Here is a 20,813-nt window from a genome sequence, read left to right as displayed (position 1 = left end):
AGGAGGGAGGGAGAGAGGAGGGAGGGAGAGAGGAGGGAGGGAGAGAGGAGGGAGGGAGAGAGGAGGGAGGCAGATAGAAAGGACGGAAAGAGAGGATAAGCTGCGGAATGCTGTATGTTTCTGAGGAGCTGAGATGGGGTAAACCAGGACACCAGTGTGGTCTGACAGCATAGCTAGCGACTGGATTAGAAATCTAGTGATGTCTCTGTGAAAATAGTCCTGCCCAGTCCAGGATTGAACAGGATTGCAGGAGCAGTTCACTCAAATTATGATTTGTTACTTTGAACGGAGATGGGAGAAGGATTTACATAAACAGAAATGTTCAGTGTCTGGAAAGGGCACTCTCTTAAGACCCATTGTTCCCATGGTAAACAGGTAGTAATTTATCCGTGTTTTCGTGGGACTGTAATCTGGATCTGTCTGTTGCTTAGTGTTGGGGGTATGTGGATAACTCAATTCTACAAGTTAATTTATCTTTGTCTTTTTTCAAAAGAAAATGGTATGTTATTATTCAGAATCCACCCCAACAAAAGTGCCGTAGAACTTTCCAGAACCCCTGTATAGAGTGTTCCAACACCTTACTAGGTTAGCAGAACTCTGTGTGACCATGCCTGTGCTAGTCCCAGCTGTACAGGACAAACTAGCTCCACAAGCATAGGCCTGTAGTCAAACTGGTATTCCACAACAAATTAGATGATGTTTACCCCCTCAAGGACCATTTGAACGGAACACTTTGTTTATGCACTGTGTGACTCTTAAAGAGTCGTGTCTGGGGATAGCTCTTCCCGCCTCCCATCTCTGTCCCCGCCTATCGTCTTTTTGGTTCGATTGTTGCCGCACCTCATCGCAGACAGTGGGCAGGAAGAGGAGGAAGGTGAGCGTCTCGGATATCCTGTTTAGCTTTGCTCCTGTAGCAGCAGGGGTTGTCGTGGAGGACGAGACAGTGATTATAGGAGCCCATCAGAGGAGCCGTGTAAGCCAACTGTTCCAATCACTCACTTCATCTGGCTGGCCTCCCACAGGGCCCATGTGCTTCCTCATCAATCTGGAAATAGATGACATCACTGTCTGATCTTGCCCCTGCGAGCCGGAGTCTGATGAGCAGCCCATAGAAGCCTGACAGCTACAGAGCCAACCCGTGGACTTCCTGTAAGGGCCAACACAGGTCCTTGTGTGCAGAGAGGACACATACGAAGCCAGAGTCTCCCTGAGACAGTGGAAACTTCAGTTCAGCCATGGGTTTGGGCCTTTTCTGGTGTAGGATGTGGAGGGGGATGGAGATCATCTCACAGTGTCCTCTGCCCTGTGGCGCTGCTTTCCGGGGGTCTATAGTAGCCTACATCCCAGCCTGTCTATCTGATCCAGCTCTCTCTCTGTGCTCCAGTCTATCATGTCTTCATTCTTCACTGTTACCCAACCAGTGGTCATTGGTGACACACATCAGTAGGGATGCCTTTTGGTGTGTGTGTGTGTATGTGTGTGTGTGTGTGTGTGTGTGTGTGTGTAGAGCCTAAATCAATAGGTGTTGATAGAAATTCAATGAGGCTTGTGCACGTATTCAAAGAGGGGGTAGTGTGTGTGTGGGCTTGTGTAAATGGTCATTTGGTGTGTAAGTCTATGGCAGGTCCCTCAGGTCTTTTCCCTCCACCCCGGCCCTCTCATCCTGCCTTTATCTCTCTATCAACCTTCTATCTCCCTATGTCTCTCAACCTTCCACCCATCCTCTCACTCTCATTGGTGTAATCTGATCTCATCACCAAGATTGACATCTCTCAATAGGCCATTTACTGTCACCATAGTAACAGAGGAGGACACTCTTCCTTCTAGTCCCGTCAAGACACAAGGCAACACACACGTTTCTGTAATCTTGTATTACACCTAATGCACACGCTCACACACACACTCACACACACACACACTCACACACACACACACATACACACATACACAAACACAGCACGCATCTCGCCAAACGCCATTATAAATCTTGCAGACAGCCATGAAAATGAAACCCGCACAAATAACGTTGAGATTAGACATTCACAAACATGATTAATGGGCTTCAGCCACACCCAGTGTGTGCAGAATATCAACACTGCAATGGGCAGTGGAGTAGACCCGGGCCAGCGTCATAAACACACACACACACACACTCTAATGCACACCAACAGACATGCCAAACACACATACACAAATAAACTGGTCATAGGTTATGCCTGACCTACTGTAGTTTGACACCGTCTCTGAGAACAGCTATTATGAATTGAGATCTAAGGGAAGAAGCAGTCCACTCCAACCTTGCCCTCGACAGCTTGTTAAACTGCAGGCCCAGGTCACTGGGTCACTGATGCTGTTGATGGAGCAATGTGGATCCCCCTGCTCCCAGGACAATAGCAGATCAATGTTAATGTCCATACAATGCACCTGTCCTTAACGCTCTACTTAGTGTATGTATGTATGTATGTATGTATGTATGTATGTATGTATGTATGTATATGTGTGTTTGACTGCCTGTGTGCTGTGTCGAGGAGACACAACACTTTCATTGCGTCTTTATTGTAATGGCACACACACATTATCATACGCGCACGCAAACACAACTTATCATATGGAACTGAATGAATGCAACATTGAGTTGACAGCAGTGGCCATTACTGAAATTAAAATGCATCTGTTGGTAACCAAGCAACAGGTGCTCAGCTCATCACATAAAAAAAAAAAAAAAAAAACGAGCTCCTTCCGAATAGAAGCGATCACGCAAGTCATGACATGTTTTTTGGAAACTCTATAACAATTTAATTTGCAATTTTTCTCCTCCCTCGCTGCATCCCTGGGGATGCAGGTTTCCTCTAAGTGCAGTATTTAGACTCAGTGCCATTGTTAGCTTCCCACAGAGAGAGCAAGGCAAATTAATGAGAAACTCTGTGTGTGTGGGTGTGTGTGCATTTGTGTGTGTGTGTGCAGTTTTTAGCCAGCATTATCGTGTAAGTCTACCTCCTACAAGTTAGAAGCACTGGATTATTGAAGTATTTTGCGACTAGCCGTACAATCAACTCTCTCTCTCTCTCTCTCTCTCTCTCTCTCTCTCTCACTTCTGCTCTGATGTCAGACCATAGGAAGGTTTACACTGTGAAGGAGAGCTGAGCGTGTATCCTCCCTGTTCTCTCTGCCTCTCTTCAGCATGCCTCCCCAGTGAGATACCGCAGTGTTGCCATGACATTAACACATCCACTGGTATTGCTGAGACCTTACACTAGTATGTCTGGAAAACACACTTTTCACAAAGAGAGGAGGCTGTTTAGGCTGTGTACAATCAGACAACATTCAGTTGTCTATAACATATATTTGAAATAGCCCTGAGATAAGTGCTCATGTGCTAGTCTTCTGTTTTTTATCGACTGGAGCCATCACAGCAGACATATAAATATCAGTAGAGGATATGTAGTCTATACAGTACTGTACTGTAAAACTGTACCAACCACTCTTATACGCATACTCTCAATGGCTGCCCTACTGCTAGCTTATGCTATTAGGTCTCCCCCTATCCCTATCTCTCCCTCTCTCCCAGACCGAGAGCTACTCCTGGCTGCATTAAGACCAGTCTCTGTGTGTGTGTGTGTGTGTGCCTGAGGGGGCAGAGTGATGGGAAATGCTAATGGTGTGTGAGTGGGGGGGACGTGTGTGTGAGTGTGTGTTCATTTGTCCCTTTCTCCCCAGGAGAAATGACAGAGTTGGGTGAGTGGGGTATAGAGGGCATGCACTTTATTAAGGCGGGTCCTCATTTACACTGACAAACGTGTTGTATGCCGTATTCTGTGTGTGTGTGTGTGTGTGTGTATGCACACATTTAATATTTATGCTGGTCAGTTCAGAGGCCTACGGGAAGGGTGCTTTGGTCACAGATGACCTTCTCACTGTCCAATCAGAAACGCAGCATGTAGCAAAGGCCCGCCCACACTCAAACCTACACCCTGCAGACCGCACCACCTGTCCCTGTATTCTACACACACAAACGTGCTCCCCCCACCCTATACACACACACACATTCACATGTACAGTACACACCACAGACCATTCATTACAGCATGCCTAAACCTTCTGCGCTGTTGTACAGTACAGAGTCATACCCATCATATACCCTGCACTGTCATACTCATGCAGTCCTTCACATCCTCCAGCTGTTTCAGCAAGCAAGGGCTTGGTAAGCTTCCGATTACCATGGCGGGGGGCACTTCCTCGTCCCATCTTCCTTCCTCAGTGGGCAGGTCGGGGTGCTGAGGATCCCAACTGTACACACGCTCACTTTCCAGAGCAACTTACAGGAAGTACAGGGACATTCCTTATTTACAGTAAGTACAGGGACATTACCCCCTGTCAGAAAAATTAATCTATCAAGCATTGCACAGTCAGTCGGTGAACAAGTTTAAGAAAGCTTTATTGCTTGCGGCCGGCCCACAAGGAGACAAAAACATCACACGCCATTGTGCTACAAGTTTGTCTGGTTCACAAGTCTTCAAGTTAGACTATTTATCGGTGAGAAGTCTCCTCCCCTGCATATCAGCTGTCAATATGATCGATCCCAGAGACAGAGTGCGCGTGCACGTGGAAACTTACAGAGTTCTCTGACCCAAGGTTTGACCATATGATTCACTCAGCACAGATAAGGTTAACACATTTATCGCACCTCTAGCATACCAATGATCAACCTAGGTCAGTTTGTCTACGTATGCCTAGTGTCATGTATAGGTCATGTGGGGAGAGGGTTCTCTGCTGACAAGGAATGCTGAACACAGAATCATTCTTATTACAGGATAACAGTTACATCTTCAATTTTCCCAACACCCCCCGAGGCAAGTAAGGACACAACGTCGTTTTTTGCACTGTCGGGAATCGAACCAGCAACCTTTGGATTGATAGCCCGATTCCCTAACCGCTCAGCCATCTGACCCCCCACATACACAGACTGTGTACACGCACGCGCTCTCTCTTGCAAAAGAGATTCGGAGCTTCGATTAGAGATTTCAAGCGACGCTCGCTTTACACACGGCTAATTACAGTGATGTGCAGAGACGCACGCACACGCGTGACCCGAGCACCATTAATTACAAACAGCAGAAAACAGCGGAAGCCGCTCTCATTATGAATAAACATGAAACGGTGCAGCAGGCGCGCAGGCCTGTAGGTTTCATGAGCTGACACGAATACACAATCTAGGAGCGATGCTTCAAGCTGTATATCTGCAGTGTGTGTCACTGTGCGTGTGGGTGCGCGCGCGCGCGTGTGTGTGTGTCAGAGTGCCACTGCAGTCAGAGTGTGGCTGTGAGATCCTGTAGTGACTCCATATGGTATTCAGCAACAGGCCCAATATCCCTGGCCCAGTCGTTACGTAGTATGAGTGTGTGTGTGTGTTTGAGGGAGGGAGAGTAGAGAGAGTGAGGCGCAGTGAGGAAAGGGAGGCAAGTATTTACTAAAGTCATAGTATCTCGGTTAACGACCAGTATAACAGAAGAATTAAGGATAAGGTCTTGTTGCACCATTAGTATTGTACATGCATAGGTGTGCAATGCATAGGTATGCACCGTCATATGCAATCCTTAAAATCCATATATGTTCACATCAGCTCACCAATCAATAACAGATTAACAGAATGAGAAATGACTTGAAACAACCAATACTCTATTTTTGACATGTCTGCAATCAACAACCTATTGATCTCTTGTTTAAAAGTCAATAAAATTGATACTTATTTAGAAGGTATTTACATGCAGAGTCACCAGACCAGAAGCTCATTCTCAGTTCTCACGTTCTTACTCTGCAACTAACAGGATGATTCAATACAGTAGATGGCAGTAGCATTGTTAAAATACCAAACATTAGTTTCAAACGTCTGAGAGAGAAAGAAAGGCACAAAGTAAGAGTTATTAGGTGCTTGATCTATTTTAGTCCACACCCAGTGGCCAAAAGAGATGGAATGGTGGAGAGAGAGAGAGAGAGAGAGAGATGGGAGGTAAATAGGTGGATCCTTCAAGGCTGAGGAGAAAGGATGGGGATCCCTCTGTCAGCTTGGGTTGTTAGTTGTTCTCCCTTCCTCCTCCCTTCCTCCTCCCTTCCTTTTCCCTCCCTCCTCTGTCATTCATAAATAAAGCTCTCTCTCTCTCCATCTCTCCCTCTCCCTCTCCCTCTCCCTCTCCCTCTCCCTCTCCCTCTTTCTCTCTCTCTCTCTCTCTCTCTCTCTCTCTCTCTCTCTCTCTCTCTCTCTCTCTCTCTCTCTCTCTGTCTCTGTCTCTGTCTCTGTGTCTCTCTATATATTACTCCATCCTCTTTCTACTACATTTTCTACCATCAAACAGTACTGCTCTCTCTCGTTGTTACTCCATGTTCTGACTCAACCTCGCTCTCACTGTCTCATTTCCCCTCTCTCTCTCTCTCTCTCTCTCTCTCTCTCTCTCTCTTTCTCTCTCTCTCTCTCTCTCTCTCTCTCTCTCTCTCTCTCTCTCTCTCTCTCTCTCTCTCTCTCTCTCTCTGTTGAATACTGATGAGGTAGGGACTGCACCACTCCCTAGCCCTCTCTTAGCTAAAGGAGTTCTGAGAACAACATACAGCCACACGCGCGTGCACACACACACAGACACCCACACACTCCCTCTCTCAGGGAAGCGTGACTATCCTTTCCCCTGCTCACTTATTCCCTGCCTCCTTCACCCGCACTCATCTTTTCCCCCGGGTCCACTCTGTCTGTAACTCTCATCCTTCCCTCCGTCCGTCCGTCCCCCATCCCAGCCCTCCTCTTTTCCTCCCTCTCATTCTTCCTTTCAGTCTTCCTCCTCCTCTTTTTCCCCTCAACTCTGTCTTTGATCTGTTTTTCTGCCGGTGGTACTACTATATCCCTCCCTTCATATCCAATCCCAGATGACTGATCTTGCCCCTGGCTCTCTCTGGCTCTCCTGGGAGCTGCCACCTCCTAGACAGCTGTGTGCTCTGCTGTCAAACAACTTCATGAATGAACGCAGCTCCCCCCCACCACCCGTCGTTCGGTCCAACACCCCATCTCTCTGAGTCATCTGCAGCCTCCTAACCCTGGCCTGTGTGTGTGTCATGAATATGCTTCTCGGCTCTGTCTATGAGGGGATTGGACTGAGATTTAATAAAGCATACAGGACTCCAAATCTAATAACAGCTTCACTCTGGCTGTTGTAAACACACACACATACACACTCTCTGGTGTTCTGTAGAAAACCCTTGCTCAGCGGTTTTGACCCCCTACATGTACAGTAACACCGGAACACACATGCTCACGCACGTTTAGATTGACTTTTGTACACACACCCATCCACATATGGAGTGTGTGTGTGTGTGTGTGTGTGGAGGGGGTTTGTTTGTCTGTTGGAGTGTGTGAAAGAGAAGGAAAGAGAAAAAGAAAGATTCAGAGAGCGAGAGAGAGAGAGAGAGAGAGAGAGAGAGAGAGAGAGAGAGAGAGAGGGGGGGGGGCAGAGAGAATATTTATGTGAATGACTCAGCTCCAACCAATAGAGCGAAGCTGAGCTGGAATTAAAATTACCTCAATCGGTCGTCACACACATTCAGGTACACACACACACACACACGCAGACACACACACACGGTGGAGGTGCAGTGAAGCCTGTAGGTAGGGTGTGTGTGGAGTATAAATAGCTCTGCATCTTCCCTGATGCTATTTTTGGACCAGAAGTCGTGACTTGCAATGTTGCAACGCCAGACACACACTCTCAGACAATGACACACACTCACACACAGCACGCACACAAATCTGTACTCTGCATCGCATCAGATTGGAGCCATATAGTGTGGACTTGGTACATACAGAATCAGATTAATAAAACCCTATTACATATGTGATGATGACTACCCCTTTAACTTCTCAGTATGTCTAGAAGTATTTTTCTTTTTCTCTCTCTCTCTCTCTCTCTCTCTCTCTCTCTCTCTCTCTCTCTCTCTCTCTCTCTCTCTCTCTCTCTCTCTCTCTCTCTCTCTCTCTCTCTCTCTCTCTCTCTCTCTCTCTCTCTCTCTCTCTCTCTCTCTCTCTCTCTCTCTCTCTCTCTCTCTCTCTCTCTCTCTCTCTCTCTCTGTCTTCCCATCCTCTCCACAATATCTTTATTCGGGCATAATTGGGCCTGTCAGTGTCTGCCATAATAAAAAGGGACTGTACAATGCCGGCCACAGGGTCCATTGTTGCGTTGTATTGACTGCTCACTGGATTGCATTGACTGCTCACTGGATTGCATTGACTGCTCACTGGATTGCATTGACTGCTCACTGGATTGCATTGACTGCTCACTGGATTGCATTGACTGCTCACTGGATTGCATTGACTGCTCACTGGATTGCATTGACTGCTCACTGGATTGCATTGACTGCTCACTGGATTGCATTGACTGCTCACTGTGAGAATCTGGACGAGCTGCACGAGTGCTTGTGCTTGGTCTTGACCGAGTGTGAACGCATGCAGGTGTGGGTAAACGCTCGCACGTGCACACCATTTCTCATATGATGGATCGGCACTTTATAAAGTCTCTCCATTGTCGTGAGAGCCGACCCAGACTCACATGCGCTCAGTGCAGATATCTCAAGGCTTCCGTTTTTCTCCTGTGTAGCGCTGCGGGTGATTATGAGCTCATGTGAACCTGTGGAGAGGTGTAGAAATGCCTCACTGTTCAGGCTAGGCTAGGCTAGGCTAGGCAAAGCAAGTGTAGGCTAGGCCAGGCCAAGCTAAGATGGGCTGGGCTGGGGGTGAGCTTGGCCATGCCCCTGCAGAGGTGTTGATTGGGTATTGCAGTGGGCTAACTGTTTAGCCTGGCTTGAGGCCTTTTCTGTAGACGAGCTGTTTCTGTAGTCAGTCACACTCTGTGGGACTTCTCAGTGTCCTCTACGCTGTTGTGTTCGGGTGTTCTCACCGTCCCAAACGATCTTCTCTCCTCTTCTACCTTCTATCCGTCTGTCTCCTCCCTCTCTGTACCTCCTCATCTTCCCTTTCCTCCTCCTCTGTTTGTTCATTGCTCCGCTTCCATCTCTCTCTGGCTGTGGCCCCAAAGCAGTCTGGGTACAGGATGTAGAGGATGCAGCACTAATGATGCTTGCTTGTTCGCCACACACACACACACACACACACACACACACACATGCACACACCAATACACACCTACTCACACATAAACGCACGCTTGTAGAAACACACACGTAGACACACACACACACTTAAAGTTCCTTCCTGCCACTCTGCCACAGAGTCAACGTCTGTTTCCCGAGGACAGTTGTCATGCCAACACTGGCTTGGCAAACATCCGAGCCAAGTGGCAGGGTATGGAGAGTGATGAGTTATCACTGATAGCTAACACAGAGATGTGTGCGTGTTGGAACGCATGTGAATGCGTGTCTGCGTTTGCATTTCCATTTGCGTACTGTGTGTGGGTTTGTGTATATGTCAGTGTCTGCATTTGAGTGTGTGTAATGTGCATGTTGGTATTCTCGCAGATATTAGTTGATATTAGCTGATGGCAATTTTGAGGATTAAGCTATGATGCTGTGGGGTTTAGAGTGTGTGTGTGTGTGTGGTTGTCGACCTTATCATGACTGCACTGACAGGCTGTTAATTGGCTTGATTTCTGTAGTCTTGATTAGTGCTTGGGGTTTATTCAGCTGTGGAAAAGGAGTTACGATGTTAGGAGACGCTGTTAGTGTGTGTGTGTCGTTTGTGTCTTTGTATGTTGAATATGCGTGAACAGTCATCTTCCCCAGAGCTGTGTTGGTGCAGTGCGAGGATCGCTTAGTTCTGCCTGCTGGCTAGCTGGCTGGTAAGCATTTGATGCTCAGGTCAGTTGAGTTTAATGATGTATGTTGGGGGGGGAGGAGTTGATGTAGGTGTGGGGACCATGACGGACCAATCAGATGTTTCAACCAGAGGACCGGCATTACTGTAGATGATAGAGAGAGCAGGGTGAGAGGCAGGGAGGCAGTGTTAAGCTGTGATCAGAGATGAGGCAGGGAGGCAGTGTTAAGCTGTGATCAGAGATGAGGCAGGGAGGCAGTGTTAAGCTGTGATCAGAGATGAGGCAGGGAGGCAGTGTTAAGCTGTGATCAGAGAGGAGGCAGGGAGGCAGTGTTAAGCTGTGATCAGAGAGGAGGCAGGGAGGCAGTGTTAAGCTGTGATCAGAGATGAGGCAGGGAGGCAGTGTTAAGCTGTGATCAGAGGCGGATATGTGCATCTCCCCCGGCTGCTGAAACGTCCATTTCTCCAGCAGGGCCTCTGTGCAGCGAGAGGAGCCTCGACTGGGCTGGGAGCTGGGGACTCTGGGAGCTGGGGACTCTGGGAGCTGGGGACTCTGGGAGCTGGGGACTCTGGGAGCTGGGGACTCTGGGAGCTGGGGACTCTGGGAGCTGGGGACTCTGGGAGCTGGGGACTCTGGGAGGGTCTGATGGATTTATGTGTCTCTGGATCTGGTTGGTGGGTTGGGGACAGGGGGTTCACTGCAAACTGTTCTGTGCTCGCCAAGATTTAGAATCTTAGCTCTGGAAATATAATATTTATTATCCTGTTTCAAAAATTGTTTACTAGTGTTTACCTTTACATTTGTGGTATATTCTTAAGCCTACTTATTTCTAGACTGGAACCATCTTATTTCAAGATATCTTGTCGAGTAAAATTATCTGTCTATGCAGCAAGATCATTTCACTAGTATTAAGTCATTTTAGCTACAAATTTAGTGTTACATTTTTGTATTTTAGCAGACCTTTTTTGCACTGTTGTGGTTTGGCACTGGATCCAGGCCCATGACTTGCAGCCATGACTTCAATGCTGCAGGCACTTGGCTGGGTTGGCTCAGGGTCATAGTGATATGCTATGAAGTGAAAAGCTCAAGAGGTTGTCATCCATTCCATGAGGACCACACTCTGACTCTCTCAATCAACCCGCAACACCACAAGACAGTACACTGGCGTATCCTAGCAACCATTGTAAAATAAGGCTCACTCGGGCAGAGCCTGAGTTGCAGCTAGAGATCTTTGTGTGTGTGTGTGTGTGTGTGTGTGTGTATGTTTCCTGGGTTAATGAATCAGTGTTGTGGAAATGAATGCTTTGCTTAAGACGTACTCTCGCTCTCTCTCTTTCTCTCTGTCTCTCTTTCTTTCACTCTCTTTCTCTAACTATCTCTCTCCATGTCTTCAAATTTGAAACCAAATGACATTTTATTTGTACAGTCCTTTTACAACCATTACAACCATTGTCACAGAAAACTCAGAGCAATACAGAAGAAGCCTTTAGAGGAGCAGTTCAGTGAAGGAACCCCACCTCAATAGAGGGTTGGCGACACAGCTCCAGAGCTGGGAGGCAGTGTTCAGCTACAGAGCTGGGAGGCAGGAGGCAGTGTTCAGCTACAGAGCTGGGAGGCAGGAGGCAGTGTTCAGCTCCAGAGCTGGGAGGCAGGAGGCAGTGTTCAGCTCCAGAGCTGGGAGGCAGGAGGCAGTGTTCAGCTCCAGAGCGAGGCAGTGTTCAGCTCCAGAGCTGAGAGGCAGGAGGCAGTGTTCAGCTCCAGAGCTGAGAGGCAGTGTTCAGCTCCAGAGCTGGGAGGCAGTGTTCAGCTCCAGAGCTGAGAGGCAGTGTTCAGCTCCAGAGCTGGGAGGCAGTGTTCAGCTCCAGAGCTGAGAGGCACTGTTCAGCTCCAGAGCTGGGAGGCAGTGTTCAGCTCCAGAGCGAGGCAGTGGTCAGCTCCAGAGCTGGGAGGCAGTATGCAGTGGTCAGCTACAGAGCGAGGCAGTGTTCAGCTCCAGAGCTGAGAGGCAGGAGGCAGTGTTCAGCTACAGAGCGAGGCAGTGTTCAGCTCCAGAGCTGAGAGGCAGGAGGCAGTGTTCAGCTACAGAGCGAGGCAGTGTTCAGCTCCAGAGCTGAGAGGCAGGAGGCAGTGTTCAGCTACAGAGCGAGGCAGTGTTCAGCTCCAGAGCTGAGAGGCAGGAGGCAGTGTTCAGCTACAGAGCGAGGCAGTGTTCAGCTACAGAGCGAGGCAGTGTTCAGCTCCAGAGCTGAGAGGCAGGAGGCAGTGTTCAGCTCCAGAGCTGGGAGGCAGGAGGCAGTGTTCAGCTCCAGAGCTGAGAGGCAGGAGGCAGTGTTCAGCTACAGAGCTGAGAGGCAGGAGGCAGTGTTCAGCTCCAGAGCTTGGAGGCAGGAGGCAGTGTTCAGCTACAGAGCGAGGCAGTGTTCAGCTCCAGAGCTGAGAGGCAGTGGATCAGCACATCACCACAGGGCACCGCCCCCAAACAGCATGCCGTCACCACGGCACAATTCAAAGTCAAGATCACTTAACTCGCGGCGCCTGTTGTTTCTTTCACTAACGGTGTGTCTCTCTCCCCCTCTCTCCTCTCGCTCTCCCTCGCTCAGTGCTGAGTATAGGTGAAGGAGGGTTTTGGGAGGGCACGGTCAAAGGGAGGACAGGCTGGTTCCCGGCAGACTGTGTGGAGGAGGTTCAGATGAGACAGTACGACCCTCGTCTAGGTAAGGACTCTGCCACACACACACACACACACACAGACACACACACACGCACACAAACACCTCACACACACATTCACAAACTGAATTGCTGATGCATCAGTGCACATGCTCCAACTGTATAAACCGTCTTGTATGGCCTTTACCGTGGTGCTTACATGTCCATTGTTCCCAGTTCTGGCTGCTGTCCATGGTTTCTGGTTTGAGGTGCATTTACCACCACGGCCAAAACACCATCTGGATCCCAGTGACGGTGTCGAAGGCAGGCAGTATTAGACCAGGCCTTCCAATGGACACCTCATTACGCTCTGATTAGGTAGCAGGTGCTGTGTTTATAGTAGCATCAAGTTTTTATCAGCTATCCATATAACAGTGTGTTAAAGGATATATCTGGGACAAACAACGTTGACCCTGATGCCATGCTCCGTGTTCAAAGTGCCTGGTGCCAAACTACATATTGCCTCATGTATGTATGACAATGGGGAAGAGGGGAAACTGTTCTTGTAGTGTGTGTGTGGTGTATCCACAGTATGTGTGTGTGTTGTGTGTGTGTGTGGTGTATCCACAGTATGTGTGTGTGTTGTGTGTGTGTTTTTTGGGCTATGTGGTGTGCAGGGGTTGTGTAGAGCAGAGGTTATTGATAAATGTCTACAGCCTGTTTGTCATCTCTTTCTCTCTTTTTAGGTCTGTGGCGGGGGGGGGGGGGGGGTTGAAGGGGGGCTAAATATCCCATTTAAATGCATTGTAGGAAAGATAGGGGGAGGTGGGGGAGGTGGGGGAGGAAGAGGGAGATAGTGAGTGAGAAGGATGGGGAGGATACTGTTAAGGACAGGAAAGTACAAATGGAGAGAGAGAGAGAGAGAGAGAGAGAGAGAGAGAGAGAGAGAGAGAGAGAGAGAGAGAGAGAGAGAGAGAGAGAGGGAGAGGGAGAGGGAGAGGGAGAGGGAGAGGGAGAGGGAGAGGGAGAGGAGAGAGAGAGAGAGAGAGAGAGAGAGAGAGAGAGAGAGAGAGAGAGAGAGAGAGAGAGAGAGAGAGAGAGAGAGAGAGAGAGAGAGAGAGAGAGAGAGAGAGAGAGAGAGAGAGAGAGAGAGAGAGAGAGAGAGAGAGAGAGAGAGAGAGAGAGAGAGAGAGAGAGAGAGAGAGAGAGAGAGAGAGAGAGAGAGAGAGAGAGAGAGAGAGAGAGAGAGAGAGAGAGAAGGAAAGGGAGAGGGAGAGGGAGAGGGAGAGTCTCTGTCTCATAAATCCCCAAAAGTCCCTGATACTTTTTTTTCCTCCATCATAAAATGTGTTGTCCCACCTCATTCCCTCCTCCCTCCATCCCTCCTTCATCCCTCCTTCATCTCTCCACCCTCCATCTGTCCTTCCTCTCTCCTCCCTCCTTCATCTCTCCTCCCTCCTTCATCTCTCCTCCCTCCTTCATCTCTCCTCCCTCCTTCATCTCTCCTCCCTCCTTCATCCCTCCTTCATCTCTCCTCCCTCCATCTCGCCTTCTTTCTTACAGCTCACTACACATGGAGTATACTTCATGTGATGGTTAAACAGAACTACGTGTCCTACGTGCCTCAGTATAACAAAACGCCCTCGTGTGTGCCAGTGTGTCTCCTCTGTGGTAGCTGCACTGCTTGTCATGAGCAAATGTATCTGTTACTCAAAGCCTCCCGTACCATTGGTGACATCATCGGGATCTTGGCCTACAAAGTTCCTCATCTAAGTGTTAGTGACACAGACCTCTTAGTTATTGTACAGGGCGTTCTCAACAGGGACAAAACAGTAGGTAATGCACGCGTGTAGACCCACAGATATATGGACATGCACACACATACACACACACCCTCACACACGTACTGTATGCACACACACACACATACACAGAGACCCACAGTCACTCTTGTTTATGAGGAGCTACCCGCTGAGGTGTCGCTTACAGTTAGGGCAATACGTCTCAGCCCACTGAACCAAGAGAGACAACCCTGTCTACAATTAACCAACCCAAACAATACTGCACTCTCCTGTGTCTGGGGTGGATACGTGTGTGGGGTGTGTGTGTGTGTGTGTGTGTGTGTGTTTGTTTGTGTGTTGAGGCTCACTGTATTGACGTATGCTCCCTCTGTGCCTCTAATACATCACCCCTGAGTCGTGACTCTGAAAGTGCCATCCCTCTTTATCTCCCCCCTCTCCCCTCCCCCTCGGCCCTCCTCCCCCCCCCCACTCTTCCCACCCTGTCCCTCTCTCCACTCTGCAGGTTTAGAAAAGGGAGAGACAAAAGAAAATCAAGAGAGTGGGAGAAACACGATTAAAGTGAAGGGCAAAGAGAAGGAGACAGAGAGGTGGGGGGGGGAGAAGAGGGAGAGAGAAGGAGACAGAGAGGTAGAGGGGGGGGGGGGGAGAGGGAGAGAGAAGGAGACAGAGAGGTAGGGGGGGGGGGAGAAAGAGGGAGAGAGAAGGAGACAGAGAGGTAGAGGGGGGGGGGGAGAGGGAGAGAGAAGGAGACAGAGAGGTAGAGGGGGGGGGGAGAAAGAGGGAGAGAGAAGGAGACAGAGAGGTAGAGGGGGGGGGAAAGAGGGAGAGAGATGGAGACAGAGAGGTAGAGGGGGGGGGGAGAAAGAGGGAGAGAGAAGGAGACAGAGAGGTAGAGGGGGGGGGGAGAAAGAGGGAGAGAGAAGGAGACAGAGAGGTAGAGGGGGGGGGGAGAAAGAGGGAGAGAGAAGGAGACAGAGAGGTAGAGGGGGGGGGAGAAAGAGGGAGAGAGAAGGAGACAGAGAGATAGAGGGGGGGTGGAGAAAGAGGGAGAGAGAAGGAGACAGAGAGATAGAGGGGGGGGGAGAAAGAGGGAGAGAGAAGGAGACAGAGAGGTAGAGGGGGGGGGGAGAAAGAGGGAGAGAGAAGGAGACAGAGAGATAGAGGGGGGGTGGAGAAAGAGGGAGAGAGAAGGAGACAGAGAGAGACAGAGAGGGATGGAAGCGAGGTGTCGTTGGTGATTCTCTCAGTAGGTATGTTTCCTGACTGTGTGCTGATCCATCCTGGTTCTGGGCACCAGTACCTGGGGGGGACAGCACTCCATCTTGAACGGCTGTTGCTACACCCATAAGACAGATGGGTGTGTGTGTGTGTGTGTGTGTGTGGCAGGGAGGTGGGGCGGGGGGAGGGGGTTGGGGCGGAAAAGGAGGGTAACGAAGACAATTAAATATATTGATTTAATCCATTTAATCCACTTCCTGTTTCATTCTGGTCTCAGAGTCCACGCCGTTGAAACTGACCCTGAATCTGGTGGGAGTTAAAAACTGTTATGTATCTAACGAATCCTGTGTTCCATAACTCGCTTGTATGGATATACGCATGCGCGCACACTCCCGGTCGTATGACTCGCTTAGGGTTTATAGGATGTACTTACTCAGCGGGTAATGTTTGTGTGCTTGTGTGTGTGCTTGTTTTTTGTGTCAATATGGAGTAAATTACGGAATGCGCTATGAATTAGTTAGTTATTTTTTATCCTGCTAAAACACTACCACAAGCAACTAATGCATTATTTCTGCCAACACACACACAAACACACACAAACTCAAGACTCAAGCATGAATTGTACAATGGTGTGGTACAAGGTAAATTGTCAGCAATTATTTTTGCCTCTCTCTTCCCCATTGTCCTCTATCTCCTTCTCCCATCCTCCTTCTCCCTCCCCATTCTTCTTCCTTCATTCTTACGTTGTCAATCTCCCACCCTTCTATGGCCTCTACCCTCTGCTCTTGCTTGTTGCATGAGTCACATCCGTATGAACCGCCATCAGCCACCTGAAACCCTAGAATGTTCTACTCATACCTAAAGAGAGAGAGAGGGAGAGGGAGAGGGAGAGGGAGAGGGAGAGGGAGAGGGAGAGGGAGAGGGAGAGGGAGAGGGAGAGGGAGAGGGAGAGGGAGAGGGAGAGGGAGAGGGAGAGGGGGTGAATGAAAGGACTCTTCTCAGAGTTAGAGACAGGGTTATATTCAGGGCATCCTTAACATTTGTCTACTGTTAATATTTGAACGCACACTTGCATCCAGGCGTCCCTGGTGTGTGTCTCTGAGTGTGTCTCTGAGTGTGTGTCTGAGTGATAAGGGGTAAGCTGTATGTTTCAGTCTCCTGACAGACCGCTCGAAAGGAGGTATGTCCGCTAGTTGGCAGTCAACTCAGTGACACAGACTGACCTTACTCTATATCAGGCTCTCCTCTTTAACTACTCTCTCTCTCTCTCTCTCTCTCTCTCTCTCTCTCTCTCTCTCTCTCTCTCTCTCTCTCTCTCTCTCTCTCTCTCTCTCTCTCTCTCTCTCTCTCTCTCTCTCTCTCTCTCTCTCTCTCTCATTCTCGATCTCCCACACTGACATGTTATTTGACTCTGTTAACAAGGCTGACCTCCATCTCCTTCCTGTCGGTCTCTCCCCTTGTGTTCTTTCTTTCTTTCTGTTCTCCTCCTGTTCTCCTCCTGAATAGAACATCAACAGACAGACTGTTTTAATACTAGGATTCCTCCTCCAGGCAGAACATCACGATTTCCTTCGTAAAGAGGGGTCGAGGTGTAGGAGTGCAAGAAATGTGAAAATGCCTCTCTTCTCTGTGCTTGCAGAGGCAGAGCCAGATGGTGTAGCTATCAGTTGAAAAAAGCCAATGCTATTAAGTTGTTCTCTATGCAAATGCTGAAGCAATAACCAGGTAACACACATACGGCCATGCAGACACTTAAGTCTTTATGGTACATGTGAGTGCAGAGTTAGCAAGCAATTAATGGATCCTACTAGAGAAAGGGAGAGAGAGAGAGAGAGAGAGAGAGGGGGGGGAGGGAGAGGGAGAGGGGATATAGAGAACCAGGGGAGGGGAAATGAGACAGTGAGAGCGAGATTGAGTCAGAACATGGAGAGCTGGATGTTGAATGACATCTCTCTGGTGTTTGGGTTTTGCTGAGTCAGTATTATTGACTGGCAATTCTACTGGGGGTCCTGATCCCTCTAACCCCGTGAAGCAACCTTGTCTCCTAAGATGACACCATATCGCACAGGAGCGTTTTACATGGAGCGTGTGCCTTGGGTTTGTGTGTGCCTGTTATACCTCTGAGTGATAGTCACTATCTGCGCTTTTCATCAGAAATCAGTCGAGTGTGCTGCACTAGGCACACACACACGCGTGAGCGCACACACACACACCTCACCACAGAGAACGGATCTATGTGAAATCATAATAGATGGCAGTGCTATTTGAACGATGAATCAAAGCCGAAGCAGCGTCCACACTGGAGCAAAGACAAATCACTTTTGACAAGGAGCACATTGGGTGATAGGACACAGACACGCACACACACACACACGCGTGCGCATTTTCTCACTCGCGCGTGCACACACACAGACACGCAGACACACACCACACACGTGCTCGTGCGCACGTACACACCCCGAACCAAACAAATAAACACAAAGATCGGGTGACTGAACTTCTCTCCATAAAAGCCAAGTCCATTTCATGGTGGCATGGATTTTCACACTCCATGGTGCTAGCAGCACAGGTAGATAGAGGAGTAGGTTAGGTCATGTGATATATCTGTTAAGGGCTGGATGAATGTAACACTTCACACTAGCCTGACCTTAGTAAAGGTCTGATTATATCATGATGGATCCATGCCAATGTTGTTATTTCTGACACACACACACACACACACAGTTTTCCATCTAAATGGAAAACAGGTTAACTAACTTGAGATACATAGCAGCCCTCTTACTGGGCATGGCTAATCAGACTCTTTCCCCTGCCCCAGGCTGTGTGTGTGTGTGTGTTTTCTTGTTTTAGCACTTGACCTTCCCTCAAAGGCAGCTGTAATGTTGTGTTAGCTCTGTGTCAAGTTTTTTCAGTAGTTGTTCTTGTTGTCTACTTCTGACTGAATTATTGAAATCCTCTCTGCTCAGGGAGAGAGGGAGAGAGGAGGTATTTATAGGCATTGGTCCCAGCCATTTCTAATATACAGAACTAGACTGTCTGCCTCTCCCACACAGCAGACACCACTCAGAAACCAGAAGGGAAGCGAGAGAGAAATGCAAGATAAAATGAGAAACTGTTCAGCTTTGTAGAAAAGACTAGTCCACAGGGATAACAAGCGCCGTTGACAGAGACCTAGAAAAGGGGCGAGAAGCGGGGAGACGTTGGAGGGAACCTATAGTATCCAGGAGCACTTTCCCATCCCAGACATCTGTGATGGAGACAGGGAAGGCCTCGGAAGGAGGGGCTCAGGGCTGGCGTCGAGGGCCAACTGCCATGGACCCCAGTGGAGAATGAGGTCAGGAGGACTGTCGGGGTCTCCATGACAGGGCAGCAGGGGCAGCCCAGCCAGTCGTCCGGGGGCAGTTGCAGGAGAGGTTGGTAGGTGTGGGCAGAGATGGACTGCTGTCCTGTCCTGGTGTCAGATCTACCTGTGCTCTGCAGCAGGATAGACGGCGTAGTGACCGTTGTCAAGGCGGAGCAGCCCTACTGCATGTGTCGTGGAAGCTCCCAGGGTAAGTAGGTGTCGCAGACTCCGTCATCTCCGCCGTCACAAAAGCACAGCGGAATGGCTGTTACTTGTGCCTTGTCAAACACATTCTCCTTTGAGCATGCTACTGTACTGTAGGTAGCTAGCAGGCTCTTTTGAACAGGAGCTAGCAGGCATTAGCATTAGTCGTTTGGTTACAGACCCAGGAGCTGTGCTTCGTGGAAGACTGCTGGTCTGTAGCTAATTTAACTTATTAGTTAGTAACATAGAGTTCTTGTTACTGTATGGTTCTGTCATACAATGTGCAGATACTGTAGCAGTACTGTAGACCTGTTCATCTGGACAAGTCTTTTTTTATGATTAACTGTGAGTTTTTGTGGAATTGTGCTGAACGTTGTACAGATGCAGAATGCTGGTGCTCATTGTAAACACACTGTGTAATTATATGTTGGAGTGTGCCTCAGCCAACCTCACAATTCAATATCACACTTACAGTCTGCTTGAGGCCTTCATTTTCACATTCCCTCCTTCCTCAGTTTTCACCTCTGCTCTTCCTCCTCACCTCCTTCTCTCCATCCTCACCTGCTTATCTACCCCTCTCCCCCCGAAGTAAATAGTTATTCTAAGTCCATCCAGTAGCCTAGGTTCCACTGCAGATCATTGTTAGAAGCGTCTGACAGGGGGCCTGATTGTCACGTGGAAAACACACTTCACCCTTGTTCTCTATATCCCTTCTCTCTCTCTCTCTCTCTCTCTCTCTCTCTCTCTCTCTCTCTCTCTCTCTCTCTCTCTCTCTCTCTCACTCTCTCTCTCTCTCCATCTCTCTCTTTCTCTCTCTCTTTCTCTCTCTTTTTCTCTTTAACTCTTCGTCTGTCTCTGTGGTGACAGATGACGTTGTTAGTTCATCCAGTCTTCTTAAGGTATTGCACATGGATGAAATCCACCCTTTCATCAAGCTTCACTTATTGTGGTTCGTGCTTCTACTGCCGTTGACCATCATCCCTGATGGATGCCGTTAGTCTGAACATCTGTCTGTACTGCTGTCTGTACTTTTGTTCCTCCATCAGGCTTTATTCCAACACCAACTGATGACCCACAAAGACATACAGTAACAGTGTACACACAAACACACACATATTCAGTAGAATATAGTGGATAATCTTAATTAAAAACCTAACCTAAACCCAAACTCTTGTTCCTGACCCTACCCTCAAAACTATCCCTAACTCCTAATGTATTTGTAACCTTAACAATAATGATATGCTTTAACCTAAGCCCCCTGATACCACCTATGCACAGCTCCTGAAAGCTACTTGAACCAAGAACATGTCCCTGTAAGTTAAATTGTCCCTAGTTAATGATTATTGAGGGGATTTCTGGTCCCTACAAGAAGTTAAACTAATACACACACAGACAGAAAATCGAATAATTTCTGAAACGGTTGTGGATATTTTTTGTCCCTTCTTTATCTAGTTGCCTTTCCCTTAATGTCCCTTCTATCACCCTGGACTGTGCTCACTATCTCTCATCTGAACTCCTAATAAACTACATTCCATTTCATCCAAGGTACATTCATCCTATTATAAACTGAATAGCGAGCACTAAAGGAGGGTGTATCTGTTATGTGAGGATAATCCTCATTTTCCATCTGTGGGGAAAAGTGGGTCATTCAGCTCTTTCCTGACCTGACCTCTGCAGTGTGCTTAAATAACTTGATGGTACTCACATTGTGTGAGAGGAGAAGGAGAGAGAATAATCATATCATTCCCTAACGCTGTATCTAACTCATTTAAAAAATAAAAAATAAACTGTCTT

At 48.5% G+C, this 20,813-nt stretch overlaps 1 protein-coding gene across 1 annotated transcript in view; it reads left to right on the top strand.

Annotated features, from left to right (window-relative positions):
• The window catches only part of shank3a (SH3 and multiple ankyrin repeat domains 3a), a 130,914-nt gene that overhangs the window by 83,785 nt on the left and 26,316 nt on the right, over window positions 1-20,813 (top strand). The window contains exon 15 of the mRNA XM_084671743.1: window positions 12,404-12,517. Within this exon, the coding sequence (XP_084527869.1) occupies window positions 12,404-12,517 (114 nt within the window). The remainder of the gene's footprint in view (window positions 1-12,403; window positions 12,518-20,813) is intronic.

Source organism: Hypomesus nipponensis, chromosome 14, assembly GCF_054491055.1.
Source record: "Hypomesus nipponensis isolate SF chromosome 14, ASM5449105v1, whole genome shotgun sequence".
In the NCBI taxonomy this organism is placed as follows: Eukaryota; Metazoa; Chordata; class Actinopteri; order Osmeriformes; family Osmeridae; genus Hypomesus; species Hypomesus nipponensis.
The sequence above is the reverse complement of the archived record's forward strand: the minus strand, read 5'-3'. Positions and strand labels throughout refer to the sequence as shown.